Genomic DNA, 13,417 nt, shown 5'->3' with positions numbered 1-13,417 from the left:
TTGTCTAATGAAACTATTCAATGCTCATTTCTTCACAAAACAATGATTAATCCTTAACTTGGGGATAGATATCTGTATGTCCTATCTCCAAAACTCTATTAAGTGACAGAATGCTGAAGATGCTTTGAAGAGCAAGAACTCCTAAGGCAGGAATGAATGCTAGTGGCAAAGACATTGAAATGTATATAAACTCTAGCATACTTAAAGATAAGCAGACATCTACACATACACACAGAATCCGTTTTTGGAAATTTACAGGAAAGAATTAATCCAAACTGGAGGTTAGCCCAAAGTAAAACAAAACGAAACAAAACAACAAAACCAAAAACACTAAAAACCAAAAACGCTCAATAAAAATAATCACTGATTATCCAACTATAGGTGTTCAAGCAACCATTTAAAATGTTTACATAGGTTTCTGTTAATAAGAGAAAATGATCATATAAAGTTAAAAAAAAAGCATAACAAAATTATCTATGTATTATGATCACTTTAATTTTAAAACTGGAGAAAAAATAAAATAAAATAAAATAAAAATAAAACTGGAGAAAAAAGGCACCAGAATAGCTCAGTAGATTGGTGCATCCTGCTCTTAGTTTTGGCTTGGGTCATGCTCTCAGGGTTGTGGCAGTGGGCCTTGTGTCAGGCTCCACACCATCTACTTGTTCTTCTCCCTCTGCTCCTCCTCTGGTAGCTCACTCTCTTTCTCCTCTCATTCAAATAAATAAATACAATCTCTTTTTAAAAAAATAATAACTACAATTGGAGGAAAAAATAAAGGAAACATAACCAAAATGAAGTTTTCTCTGGGTAGTGGGATTATCATTTTTTTTAACTTATTTTTTAAGTTTCTCTGTAATGTGTTTGTAATCAGAAAAACAGAAATAAAGAAAGAACTAATGGTTGAATAAGAATGAATGTTCTGGCAGGCAAGCAATGACAAGGGGCCCAGATGCTGTTTTCACTTAACATGTATATGTACTTTATAAATATGAAAAATTAGTGATACACACACTGGCCTAAACTCAATGGAACTATTTTAGAAAACAGGAGGAACTGCCAAAAGTTGGGCTATAAACATGGAAACAATGCTATGACTAAATGTATGGAATTCTGGCTGGGAGAACCTTGAAATCACGTCACTTCTTTAATATGAAGTCTCAAATGTTGGCAAACCATGCCCTTAGGTCACCAAGTATGTGAAGTACATTATAATGATTATAATGTGGTATTTTCCTCTGGGATGAAAAAAGATGAACAAACATCAAAGTTTTCACATTGTAACATAAAAAGAATACACATATGAGTACCTACCCAAACACACACACACAAGCACGCACACAAACACTCTCACAGATAGAAAAGCTCTGGCTGCAAATCTAATCTGAGTGTTAAGGGCTGGCAGCAACTGAAAAGAATGGAAAGACTTAAAAGACGCAGCCTCTAAACTCGGAATTACTTGTAGAACCACACAATTCAAGAAAAGTCCCCAACTACTGGAAGGAAACTAGTACATGGAGGTTCCCATATCAAAGCAGGGGTGAAAAAGCCATGGGCAAGCCATGGGTTGCTGTGTAGGGAAGGATGTGATTATGAACACTCCATGGTGTCACTTGAGCACTGTAAGCAGACCGACCTTTTCAACAATGGCTGGGAATAAGCCTGTGGTGCTGATAGCACTGTTAGTCTAGGGAGGAAAAGAATCATTTGCTAAGGAAGGCCAGTGAGTGTAGAGGTCTGTAAGCAGGTGGGGCCCGGCTAAGCAGGGCATCTAAACTCCCAGAATACTATAGATGTTCACTAGTGTCAGGAGTCAGGAGATTAGGGTTCTGGTCCTTGCTGACTTCCTCTATAACCCTGAACTGCTCAGACACTTTGAACTTTGTTTTCTCATCTAAAATGAGGATTAGATCACCTGCTCCCCTCTGCCCTTATTGGAATGGACAATGAGATACTGGCTTTGAACATCATGGGAAAAAGAAGAATCTACTCCAAAGCTGACAAAAATGGAGCTATCTCCATCTATTGCCTATCCCATGATTGAAATAAATGCTTCTAACCATCTGCACCCTGCAGGGAGGGGGACGAGGTTGCCAAAAACAACAGACGGCCATCAGTTTGGTTTAGTACCTCCTCAGCTACAGCCAAAGAATTTCTCAAGTTGTTATAACTAAAGTGTAAATAGAAATATGAAGAGTCACAAGGCGATGTCAGATCCTGGGACATTTCCCCCTTCCCAGCTGTACTGTCTGAACTGGAAGGTTCTACTCTGGAGTATTCATTACAGCCAAGAAGGAGGCGCCAAGCTGTGGAGAAACAGCAGCACCCTCAAGTTCAGTGAGTCAGTCACCCCTCACCTCCCCAGAGCATGCACAATCACAGCCAGGAGGGTACTTAGAACCTCAGTGGCAGTCAGCTGTCCCAAACCTTAGAAAGGTCTTCTCAGAGGCCACTCTGAAATGCTTCATGCAAGTATTTTAATCCCCCTACATAAGATGGCATTTTTCTAAAACAAGGTTCTTGGGGATTGTTGAAATGATTCAACTTTGGCTATTCTTCTGTGTAGGATGTCTTCCGGCTGTTGACCCGATGGAATCAAATTTAAAATAAAACAACAAAGGAAAACACAAACCTGGTGGAAAGTTACCAGATGTCTGCCTTGGATTCTATTCCTGGTCTGTGGCAAACTCCCTTCTCTGGATCTGAGTTTCTTCACCAACTTGGAAGTCAGACTCTGTGATGTCTAAGGTTCTATCCAGCTAAATGATCCGTGTTGGTGACTTACCCAGACAACCAAGCCTCAATGTGCCACTTCATTTTGAGTGAAGCTGTCATGGCTGTGCCTTGGTGCCTTTGCTTAGCACACATGTGTCTGTATGCATGCTTTGTAAACATGGGAGTATACACACCTACTACAAGGTGGCATACACTACTACCTCTTCTGTGGTCCCTGATACTTATGACACCTTAATAGGTCCTTTGTAATGTCAAATGCAGCAATAAGTGGGCCTCTAACATGCTTTTTAAAAATCTGCAGTAGAAATTTTAAAAAATCTAATAGAAAAAAATCTTGTGTTCATGGATTGGAAGACTTGAGATTATTAAAATGGCAATAGTTCCCAAAGCAATCTAGAGATTCAGTACAATTCCTGTGAAAGTTCCAATGACTTTTTTTTTTTTCCCAGAAATGACAGCCGAACACCATGATGTGAATGAAAATAACTGGGTATTAAGGGTAGTAAAACTGCGAGTACCTGCTCCTTTTTGACTTTTTTTCTCCAATGCTTGTACAAATAGATCTGTAGTCCTCCCCTCGGTCCCTCCCCTATCCCCCACATGCCCTGATCACTCAGATGGAACATATCTACATCATGCTTTATCCAAACTGACAAGACAGGAACTCCAACCAACCCATTCTTATTATGGCTTATGAGCTTCTAACAGACAACTGGGGTAATAGCCACCTCTGCCTATTAGAAACCTTCCATTTGCTCTAAAAACTGAAGTTTGGAGGCTTTTCTGGTACCTTTGGCCTTTACCTTTTTGAATTAACCTTTTGTACCCTCCGCACTTCTTAACCACCTCTAGGCTGCCATTTGCTTCCTTCCACATGCCCTCTTTCCCATTTCTAGGTTTTTGCATGTTTGTGATGAAAGCATTGCCAACAGTTTTGAAGCAGCCCCCTTCTAACCTTGCCTGGAGTTTAAGCGAAAGGTGGTAGGCCAATGGCAATTATAACATCCAGAAACAGAAGCAACAAACAAGTAAACAAAACAAAATAAAACCCCATCATCTCAAAATGAATCATAATTCTACTTAAAAGGAAAAAAAAAGCACAAATGAAAAAACCCATAGGAGTTTCTATGAAAAGTCACCTTTCTTTACCACATATTAAATCAGATTTGTCAAACCACTTTTCATGCAACCTAAAAAACCAAAAAACAAAAAAATATCATCTTCATAGAAAAAGATTACACTGACTGATGTAATTTCATGCAGAAAACAAGTATTTATTGAGAAACAGTTATGTTCCTGGCACTGAAAGGGCATAAGACCATGTAGGCTAGCAGACTTTGGAAGACCTGCTGAAGGTATTACGGTGTTCAGAAACTGCCGATATGTTTAATAATTCTCTCATATTTTAAATAAACTTTTGACCAAATTAGTGTTATTAACATGTGCTTTTTCTCCAGGTCTATTTCAACTTAGAGTGAGCTAAAATATTCTCCTTACTTTCTTCTCACATGCTAAACTCCCCGTTCACTGCTGTTTCTTCCCCCACTAGAGTGTAAGCTCCTTGATCACACATCTTGCTAATCTTTGGACATCTTCTGAGTGACAAAGGCTTTGCTGACTTTATTTATGAATAAATAAGCAGCTTCTCGGGGATCCCTGGGTGGCTCAGTGGTTTGGCGACTGCCTTCGGCCCGGCGCGTGGTCCTGGAGGCCCGGGATCGAGTCCTGCATCGGGCTCCTGCGTGGAGCTGGCTTCTCCCTCTGCCTGTGTCTCTGCCTCTCTCTATCAGTCTGTGTCTCTCATGAATAAATAAGTAAAATCTTAAAAAAAAAAAAAAAAAAAGCAGCTTCTTAAAGAGCACGGAGCCTATCCCATTGGAGGACTGTGGCACTTCCCTCCCACCCCTTCTTTTGTCTGTCTTCACTCATTTGGCTGTTCTACTTTGGCTTTTCCATTTATAAACATATTTCTCTTCCTCAACTGCTATTTCCTTTTACAAAAAGGCTTGCCTTCCAGGAAGTTTGCAATTGACCTTAAACCACAATCAGAGTTGCCAACTGTCTCCTTAATCTACATTATGGACCATCCCCTGGTTTGGTTTCATGTTCACCGCTATGTTTATGCCACCATGACTTCCTTGAGGGCAGAACACAATCTTTCTCTGTGAGCTGAAACTGCTTCTCCTACATACCAGTGTCTGAATCATCTTTGGCTCTGAATCATCATATTCCCTACCCCAAAGCTTAGGAGTCACCCAGAAATCTAACATAAGATTCATAAGTGAAAGACAAAAAGGTATGCTTGTTACATGAAGGAAGAGGTGAACAAAGAAGAAGAAAGAAAGAGGACAGAAAGAAAGAAAAGAAAGATGGACAGAAAGACAGACAGACTTCATGTGTTAACAAATTCGAACTTTGGGAAGAAAACAGACTCTCAAGCAAATCATTACATTTCCAGAGTTCTAAGAACTGCATGCTCATACATTAATGGCAATGAAAGGATTAAAAAATAAAAGATTTCATTTACATTCTGATATAGCAATTTTAAAACAAGGACTGCCAGTGTTAAAAAAATGAATGCTGAAGAGATAAATATACTTGATACACAGCCCTCATCAATAAGACTTTGAGGATTTGGAGTAATTCATACTGGTAACACATCATCTTTCAAGTGGCATATACTTTGCAAGTTTTGCCATCACCGTAAGGGTATGGTGGAAGTAAGACCAGTCTGTTATGGAATGTGAGAGAAAAATTATAGATTCTAGAGAGCAGACTAGTCACATTTTTAGCAAACATGAGTAAAGAACTAAAGCCAGCTCTTAACATCTTATGTTGTATTCAGTCATTTGATTTTTTTAATTAAGCAAATTTAGCTTCATTTTGAAGCTAATGGTTTTGTTCAAGTGGCTAAGAGACTTGGTTTTTGAGGGAAAAAAGGACCTTTATTTAGCTGAGAATCTGTACTTTCCAGTGATGGGAGCCTCCTGATTCTTAAGCAATGGAATCCCAAAGCCCAGATGAGCAGAGGAATCTGGACTGGAAAGCTACAGAACAGACCCAAATCTCTGATCCATCTCTCTGCTTAATGACCTTTCATGACATCTTGCAAACCACTAGTTCTACAGAAACCAGAATCATCCCCCAAGAAACATAGGGAGGCAAGTGCAACTGTGAGGAAGGGAAATAAACAAAGAGTTAATCCACTCTACCAACCCAATCTCCTTCTCAAAGACTCTGTCCTCTATGGTTGCTTGCCACGTTCCACCCAACAGCTGCTCATGATAATCAATGTCTGACAGATCAGAGAAAGCCCTTAATGTGTCGCCAAGGGGCAGTTCAACAGATGGCATGGTGACTTACAACCAGAATCATTAATTACACTCTCTTATTAGTCCCGGGGCACAGTGCTGAGAATGCTTCCTCAGTGAAAGATGAGCATTTCAGATAAATGACCGTCTGGTACTGCCTGTGAAACTCCCTTTAGGATTTCTGGTCAGTGTTGATTTCTAAATCGAAGCCATACTACTTTCACAGCCATTTCCAGGCTGGCTTATGAAGTTGCCTGTACCACCACCCAGCCCTGCTCCTGTAATCACTGCAGGTAAGGACAGCATCAAAAGTACCCTCATTCTCTGCCCTCAAGTCAGTGACTGTGTGGAAAAGCAAACACCATCATCTCAGCCATAGGACTAGCTCTGTTTCCCCTCTCTCTGTACCAGAGAATGTGTTTCTTGTGTGCTGGAGTGGGGAAGGGGGAGTATCCCCTGCCTCCCTTATCCACTCTGGTGTTTCTTATATGTAACTGATTCTCAGCTCAAACTGTCCTCACCCTTGAAACCACTAGCAGCTTGGGGCAAACAAAGCTTCCCAAATGTCCACTCTGCTGGATGTGTTATGCAAGCACTGATATTGAACCACCACATACTTAAAAAAGAAGCCAAATAAATGCATGGCGAGAAACTAGTTCTAAAGCCCATCCCTAAGGGCATTCAGACTGATGTCAATTCAGGGTAGAAATCGGTTCCTTCTCAACAATTTGAGAACTGGACTCCCTACACATTACTGTGAAATTCTACAACTGACTGCAAAGCTTATAAGCAGACTACTGGCCTTAACCATGGATATAAGTAAAAAATAAATCTCAATATAATCTAAAAGAAAGACAATTTTAAGTATTTTCCAAATACTACCAAATACACATACTTTGGTTTTGTCAATCACCTGGTCTTTTTGAACCTCAACTACAATTTTTTTTAATGTGATTTCAAACAGAAGTAATCAAGATACTAAATGCTTTAGGATTTCATTGTTTCTTGCATTCCAGTTTATTCTTTCTTGGACACAAAAATGTGACTTCAATTTTCAACTCGGTTCAAATAATTACAGTATCTGATAGATGTTATCATCTCATAAATTTTTTAAAAGACAAAAAGATGTGTCAGTGAAAGCACAGTGAAAACCTCCTACTGTGGACTACAGGGAGGGAAACTTGGGGAGTCTGGGTCGGTCTCACCGTGTACTCACTTCTAGTTTTTTCTCCTTTTCTGACAAAACATCTTTCTGGTTCTGGGTGTACTCCACCAGCATCCGAGCCAGCTGGCGCCGATCTTCCAGTTCTGCCGCCAGACGCCCGTTATATTCTGCTAGTAACAGACATGCTTCATCTACTGTTTTTGAAAGACGTTCAGCTGCTTCTTTGTCTATGTACAAATGAGACCAAAAAATAGAGACAATATAGAAATCACACAGGCATGATTGCAAACATTTCTGGGGGAGGTTAACAGTTTCTCTCCCAATGTAGAGGGTCCAAGAATAAGCCAGAACCTGTAGACAAACAATGGACTGGCTGACAGAGTAATCCAAAGGCACTCACTCCTGTTAATAAGGCAGGACATCTCTGAATTACCTGAAGTGAGGCAATTATACAAGGAGGGGAATGTTGCAAAGGATTTCTAAATGCCTATTCCTGCAAAAGCTCTACAAATAAAACAGAAAGATATTTAAGGTCATACATGAAATAATTTTTCCTTGCCTCTGAGAATCTCGAAAGCGCTTTCATTTATATTATTTTGTTAAGTATTCTTTGCACATTCTTCCGAAATACAAAAGCAAGCATTCATTTCTTGGGTATGGAAATTAAGATCAAATAAAAGCTATAGGACAGGTTCGATATCCTGCAGTTAGCAGAGGAGTTGGGACTCAAAACTATGTCTCTAAAATGGGCCTAGAAGAGTCTATCCCTTATAAATAAATATCTAAGCCTTGAAACCTGGGGGTGAGCTCTCTTCTTCCATTCAACAAAATAAAGGGCCTCATAATAACAGATAATCTTTCAAATTCTTAAAACATGACCCACAGCAAGAAATACACTTTTATGTGAACACATAAAAAGAAAGCTTCATAAAACAATACTATCCTTATTATGTGCAAAGTGTTCCATCTTCTATTCTTTTTTGTTTTTAATTTTGGTCATTACCAACCAGACTGATTTCACATCTAATTAATGGGTTTTAACTCACTGGGAAAAAAACTGTTGAAGTATCAAAGTATATGAAAGGATATTCTTAAGAAAGGTAAGGTGAACAAGGTGCACTCAACATTAGGAAATGAGAGGAAGGGACAAAAGGATGAGCTGTATTAGAAAAGAACTGATATAATTAATTTCACATGGTTCTGGTGAAATTAGAACTCTGATTTGTATACAGCATTTTAAAAAAGGTCCTTAAGGGTCAAAAGAGTAGATCAGTGTTTTGAAGCCAAGAGCTCTAGGGATTTCCAGTAGCTCTATGGAACAAACTAGAAGGGGGATAGTGATACAGGATGCTGCTCCCTATAAATGTATGTCATCAGAGGTGAGAGACCTCAGCATTCTCATAGGCAATTGGGATTTAAGAATTCCTAACATAGTTTCTCTATTGGACAGTCTGCCTGACTTTCAGACACCTTCTTAATATGAATGTCAGGAGATAAAACTGTTGAGAGATCCTAAATTAGGACTGATGCTAAAGATCAGGTTCCTTAGGAGCAGGGAAACAAAAGTATGTTCTTGGTGAAGGAGTTTAAGAGTGAGCTAAAGACAGTACAAAGGGAAGAGACAATCTCAGTCACAGAGAATTAAAGAGGACGGTGAACTTTATTCTTCAAGATTGGTGGTATGGTCTAAGAACAAGGAGCTGGAGTGGTGAGGTTGGTTTTGGCTTTGTCATTGTTTGACTGCATCTCTTTTTTTCCCCCCAAGTGTGTAATACATTATAATGTTTTGAGTGCCCATGGCAAAAACAGCAGGCGTTTTAGTTTAAAACACTAATTTTTATTTTTTTATTTTTATTTTTTAAGATTTTATTTTTTTTTAATTTTTATTTATTTATGATAGTCACAGAGAGAGAGAGAGAGAGAGAGAGAGAGAGGCAGAGACACAGGCAGAGGGAGAAGCAGGCTCCATGCACCGGGAGCCCGACGTGGGATTCGATCCTGGGTCTCCAGGACCGCGCCCTGGGCCAAAGGCAGGCGCCAAACTGCTGCGCCATCCAGGGATCCCTAAAACACTAATTTTAAAGATTAAAAGAAAAAAATCAATTCTCACCCTCTAAGTTGTACAAGGGAGATAATTCCTTCACACAAATAATTACGACCCAGAAAAATAACTGTGATCGTTTTAGGATCTACTAAAAAAAAATGCAGTCAAAACACAGCAGTTAGATGCCTACTCCAAAGAACTTACCTGTGGCTATCCTCCATGCCCAGTTACACAGGCCACTGGCTGTGTGTCTCTTTGGCCAGCGCTCCATTTGTGCACGAGCATTCCATTCCCTCTTGCTTACTCCAAGATCCTGTTTCTGTGACTGTCCCTTGTGCTTCCCCACACCTCTCAATTTCTTTCTCTTCCTCCACAACCACTATCATCAGGATACAAACATGCTGCTCTACCTTTTGTCCTTATGTCACTCTCTAGCTCCTGCCTCATTTCCCTGCTTCCTTTACAGAACCCTTAAGGAGAACTGACTATACTCCAGGCGCCCACCACCTCTCCAACCACTGCAATTCACCCCCTGCAATCAGACTGCTAGACCCTAAACCTTCCAAGTAACTGAACAAATATGTGGGCTCCCATTATGCGCCCAACACCATTCTAGGATCTCAGAGCAACAGGGAACACAAACGACAAAAATTCTCTGCCCCAAAGGAGTTTACATTCTCAGGTAAGAATAGAAAGAATATAGATAAGAATTCTAGAGAAAAAAAGGCAGAGGAGAAAGCCCGGGGCATTCAGAGGGAAAAATATGATATTAAATGTGGTGGTGAGGGTAGGCTTCACTGGGATGGTATGTAAACCAAGACCTGGAGAAAGTGCGAGAACAAGCCATGTGACTATGTGGGAAAGATCATTCCAAGCAGAGGAACGGCAAGTACCAAGGCCCTAGAAGGGGGAAGTGCCTGGCAAGAAGCCTATGTGACTGGAATGCTCTGAACAGAGGGAGACATGGTCCAACTTCCATTTGGACAGATCACTCTGGTTACTCTGCTTATGTGGAGAACAGAACAATGGCTGGGGGTGGGAGATAAGGAGGAAGCAGGGAGACCAAAGAGGAAATAACTGCAATAATCCAAGTGAAGATGGTGGCAACTTGCACCAGGTGGTAGCAGCAGAAGTGGTGACAATGTTAGATACTGGTGTCAGATACTGGTTTTGGTCCTAATCAACAGGAATTATGAGGGGATCATTTACTGATATGGGGACGACCCTGAAAACAATGAATTTTGGAGAGATGACAAGAAGTTTGGTTTGAGACAGGTCAAGTTTGAAATGCCTTTTGAGATACCCAACTAGTAACACTAAGCAGACTCTCAAGTTGAAGTGAAAAGTCAACAATAGAAGATATAAATTAGGGAGTTATTAGTCTAAATATTATTCAAGAGGAACTGTAAGAGGAACTGTCAGTGAAACTAACTACAGCACTAAGTACTCAACATTAAGAAGTCAAAGAGGAGTGAAGAAACCAGCAAAGGAGACTAAAGAGCCATTGCCAGAGGAGGAGAGGAAAGCTAGGATAAAGTCCTACTTTCTGCTGCTGCTGCAACAAATCTACCACCAATTCAGTGGCTGAAAATAACACAAACGTATTAACTTAGTATTTAATATCATGGCCTCTTCCTCCATCTTCAAAATGCATCTCTCCAAAGACTGTTTCCAGGGTCCTATTTCCTTCTCTATTGCTCTCCCTCTCAGAAGGGCCCACCTGAATCATCCATGATATTCCTCCCACTTCAAGATCCTTAACATCATCATATCTAGAAGGTCCCTTCTGCCATGTAAGATCATATACTCATAGGTTCTGGGGATTAGGACAAGGATGGAGGGGTGGGGGTGGCCAGGGGTATCATTATTCTGTCTTCTGCACCAAATGAGAAGAAATGACTAATGAGGCCAAATGTCACTAAGATCAAGCTATGATGAACACAAGTAAAGACTGGGCAAAAATTCATCACTGAATTTAGCAACATGGAAGTTATCCACAACACTGATAAGAGCAATTTCAGACTTAAAGTGGAATCAAGAGAGAATGGGAGGAGGGGAAAGGGAGAGAAATGAGCACAGGCACATCTATTTAGTGTTCTATTACAAAGAAGAGAGAAACGAGGTAGTAACTAGAGGAACATATGGGTCAAGAAAAAAAAATTTTCCCACGTCAGAAAAAAGTACATGTTTTTATGCTACACAGAATGATCCAGTAAAGGAAAAAAAAAAAAAAAAAGAAAAGTTGGAGCAATGTCCTGGAGTAGTGAGAAGAAACAGAGCTAGCAAACAGGTAGGTGGCTGGTTTAGAAAACGGCATGTTCACCCACAGAAGTAGGAAGACAAGTCAGCCTTTATGCGTTATTAGTTTTTCCCAGTCAGCCAGACTCAGCTGTGCAGGTCCAGGAAAGGAAGAAAAGCTGGATTTAGGAATAGTGGCTGTCAGGGGGCTGAGGGGGGAAATGAGTTGTTACAAATGGATATAAAGTTTTAGTTCTGAAAGATGAAAAGAGTTCTGGAAATTGCACAATAATGTGAATGTACGTAATGCTTCTGAAATGTACACTTAAAAATGATTAACATTGTAAACTGTGTGTATTTTACTACAATTAAAAATCAAAATAAAATTTTTATTTAAAAAAAGCAGGACACCTGTGTGGCTCAGTCAATTAAGATCCAACTTTATTTTTTTTAAGGTCCAACTCTTGATTTCAACTCAGGTCATGAACTCAGGGTCCTGGGATCCAGCCCCACAGTGGGCTCTGTGCTCAGCAGGGAGTCTGCTTGAAATTCTCTCTCCCTCTGCCCCTCCCCCTGCCCACACTCCTGTGTGCACACACTCTCTCTCAGATAAATAAATAAATCTTAAAAAAAAGAAAAAAAAGGCTAGGAGACATGAGACTTTTAGCTCAGTGTAAATAGATAAATAAAATCACATACATTGCTAGTTTTATGTTAATTTGCCCCCAATTTTTATAGACTAGGATTCTAACAGTATAATAAACTGATCATTATAATAACCTCAAAAGTTGGACTTAACTAAGAGAAAAGCTGGGGTTTTGCCAGAAGACCACAGCAAAGAGGACAGAGAAAACCAAATTTAGGGCATAGGTACGGGAGCAATTATGAAGAATCGCTTTCTTCACCACACTGAGTAGTGAAGAAAGTTAAGGCCAGAAAGGATTGGAGGCTGAGAAAAGGTGGAAGGATTAACAGAATGGATCCAGTGGGCTCCAAGTGCTGGAGCTCGGAAGTGAAAGTGAGCCCAAATTCTGCCAGGAATTCAGACAGCCTCTGTGTTGTGTCCTGCAGCTAAGCACGCTCCTGACCTGAAGGTCTTTACTTGGGGCTGTACCCTCTGCCTGGGGGGGGTACTTCCTTCCCTCAGATATCCTCACAGCTTGCTTCCTAATCTTCAGGGGAGGGTGCCTCTGATCAAAGGTCATCTCATCAGAAACGTTTTCCCCAGCTACCTTTAAAATACAGGTGTGCCTTGGAGATATTGCAGCTTCAGTTCCAGACCACTACAATGAAACAAATGTCGCAATAAAGCGAGTCAAATCAGTTTTTTGGTTTCCCAAGGCACACAGAAGTTATGTTTACACTACAGTGTTCTACCAAACCTGCAAAAACATTAGGTCTTTAAAAAAATGTATATACTGTAATAAAAAAATACTTTGTGACTAAAAATGCTATCATCTGAACTTTTAGGGAGTCCTAATCACTAATCACAGATCAACATAACAAATATAATAGAAGAGTTTGAAATACTGCAATTATCAAAATGGGACAGAGACATGAAGCAAACAGATGCTGCAGGGAAAATGGAGCGGACAGTCTTGCTTGACGACACCTAACCTCTCAAAGCCTCAATTTCCTCCTATGCAATATGGGGATATATATTCAGTGACCTTAAAAGGTTATCAGGAAGAGTAGAAGTATCTGGCACAGAACATTCTCTATAAATATTAGTTCGTGCTTCACTCCTTCCTTTCAATTTCTCATGCATAAAGTGGGAATAATGTTACAAGTCCCTCCCTGTTTAACTGGGGGGGGGGGGGGTGATCATCAAGAGGGCAAAATAACATGATTAACAATATACACCTGGCATTCTTGGCATTAAAGGCACAATCATCTATGGGGTGTGTCTGTGTACAGTGCAGA

The 13,417-nt window shown here is 40.2% G+C and overlaps 1 protein-coding gene across 2 annotated transcripts in view; it reads right to left on the bottom strand.

Annotated features, from left to right (window-relative positions):
• Positions 1-13,417, bottom strand: part of RPRD1B (regulation of nuclear pre-mRNA domain containing 1B) — a 52,095-nt gene that overhangs the window by 14,499 nt on the left and 24,179 nt on the right. For both annotated transcript variants that reach the window (XM_038572290.1, XM_038572289.1), the window contains exon 6: positions 7,264-7,439. In XM_038572290.1, the coding sequence (XP_038428218.1) occupies positions 7,264-7,439 (176 nt within the window). The remainder of the gene's footprint in view (positions 1-7,263; positions 7,440-13,417) is intronic.

The sequence above is a fragment of the Canis lupus genome, chromosome 24, assembly GCF_011100685.1.
Source record: "Canis lupus familiaris isolate Mischka breed German Shepherd chromosome 24, alternate assembly UU_Cfam_GSD_1.0, whole genome shotgun sequence".
Classification (NCBI taxonomy): Eukaryota; Metazoa; Chordata; class Mammalia; order Carnivora; family Canidae; genus Canis; species Canis lupus.
Note: the sequence above shows the minus strand (reverse complement) of the source record. Positions and strands in the feature narration are given on the sequence as shown.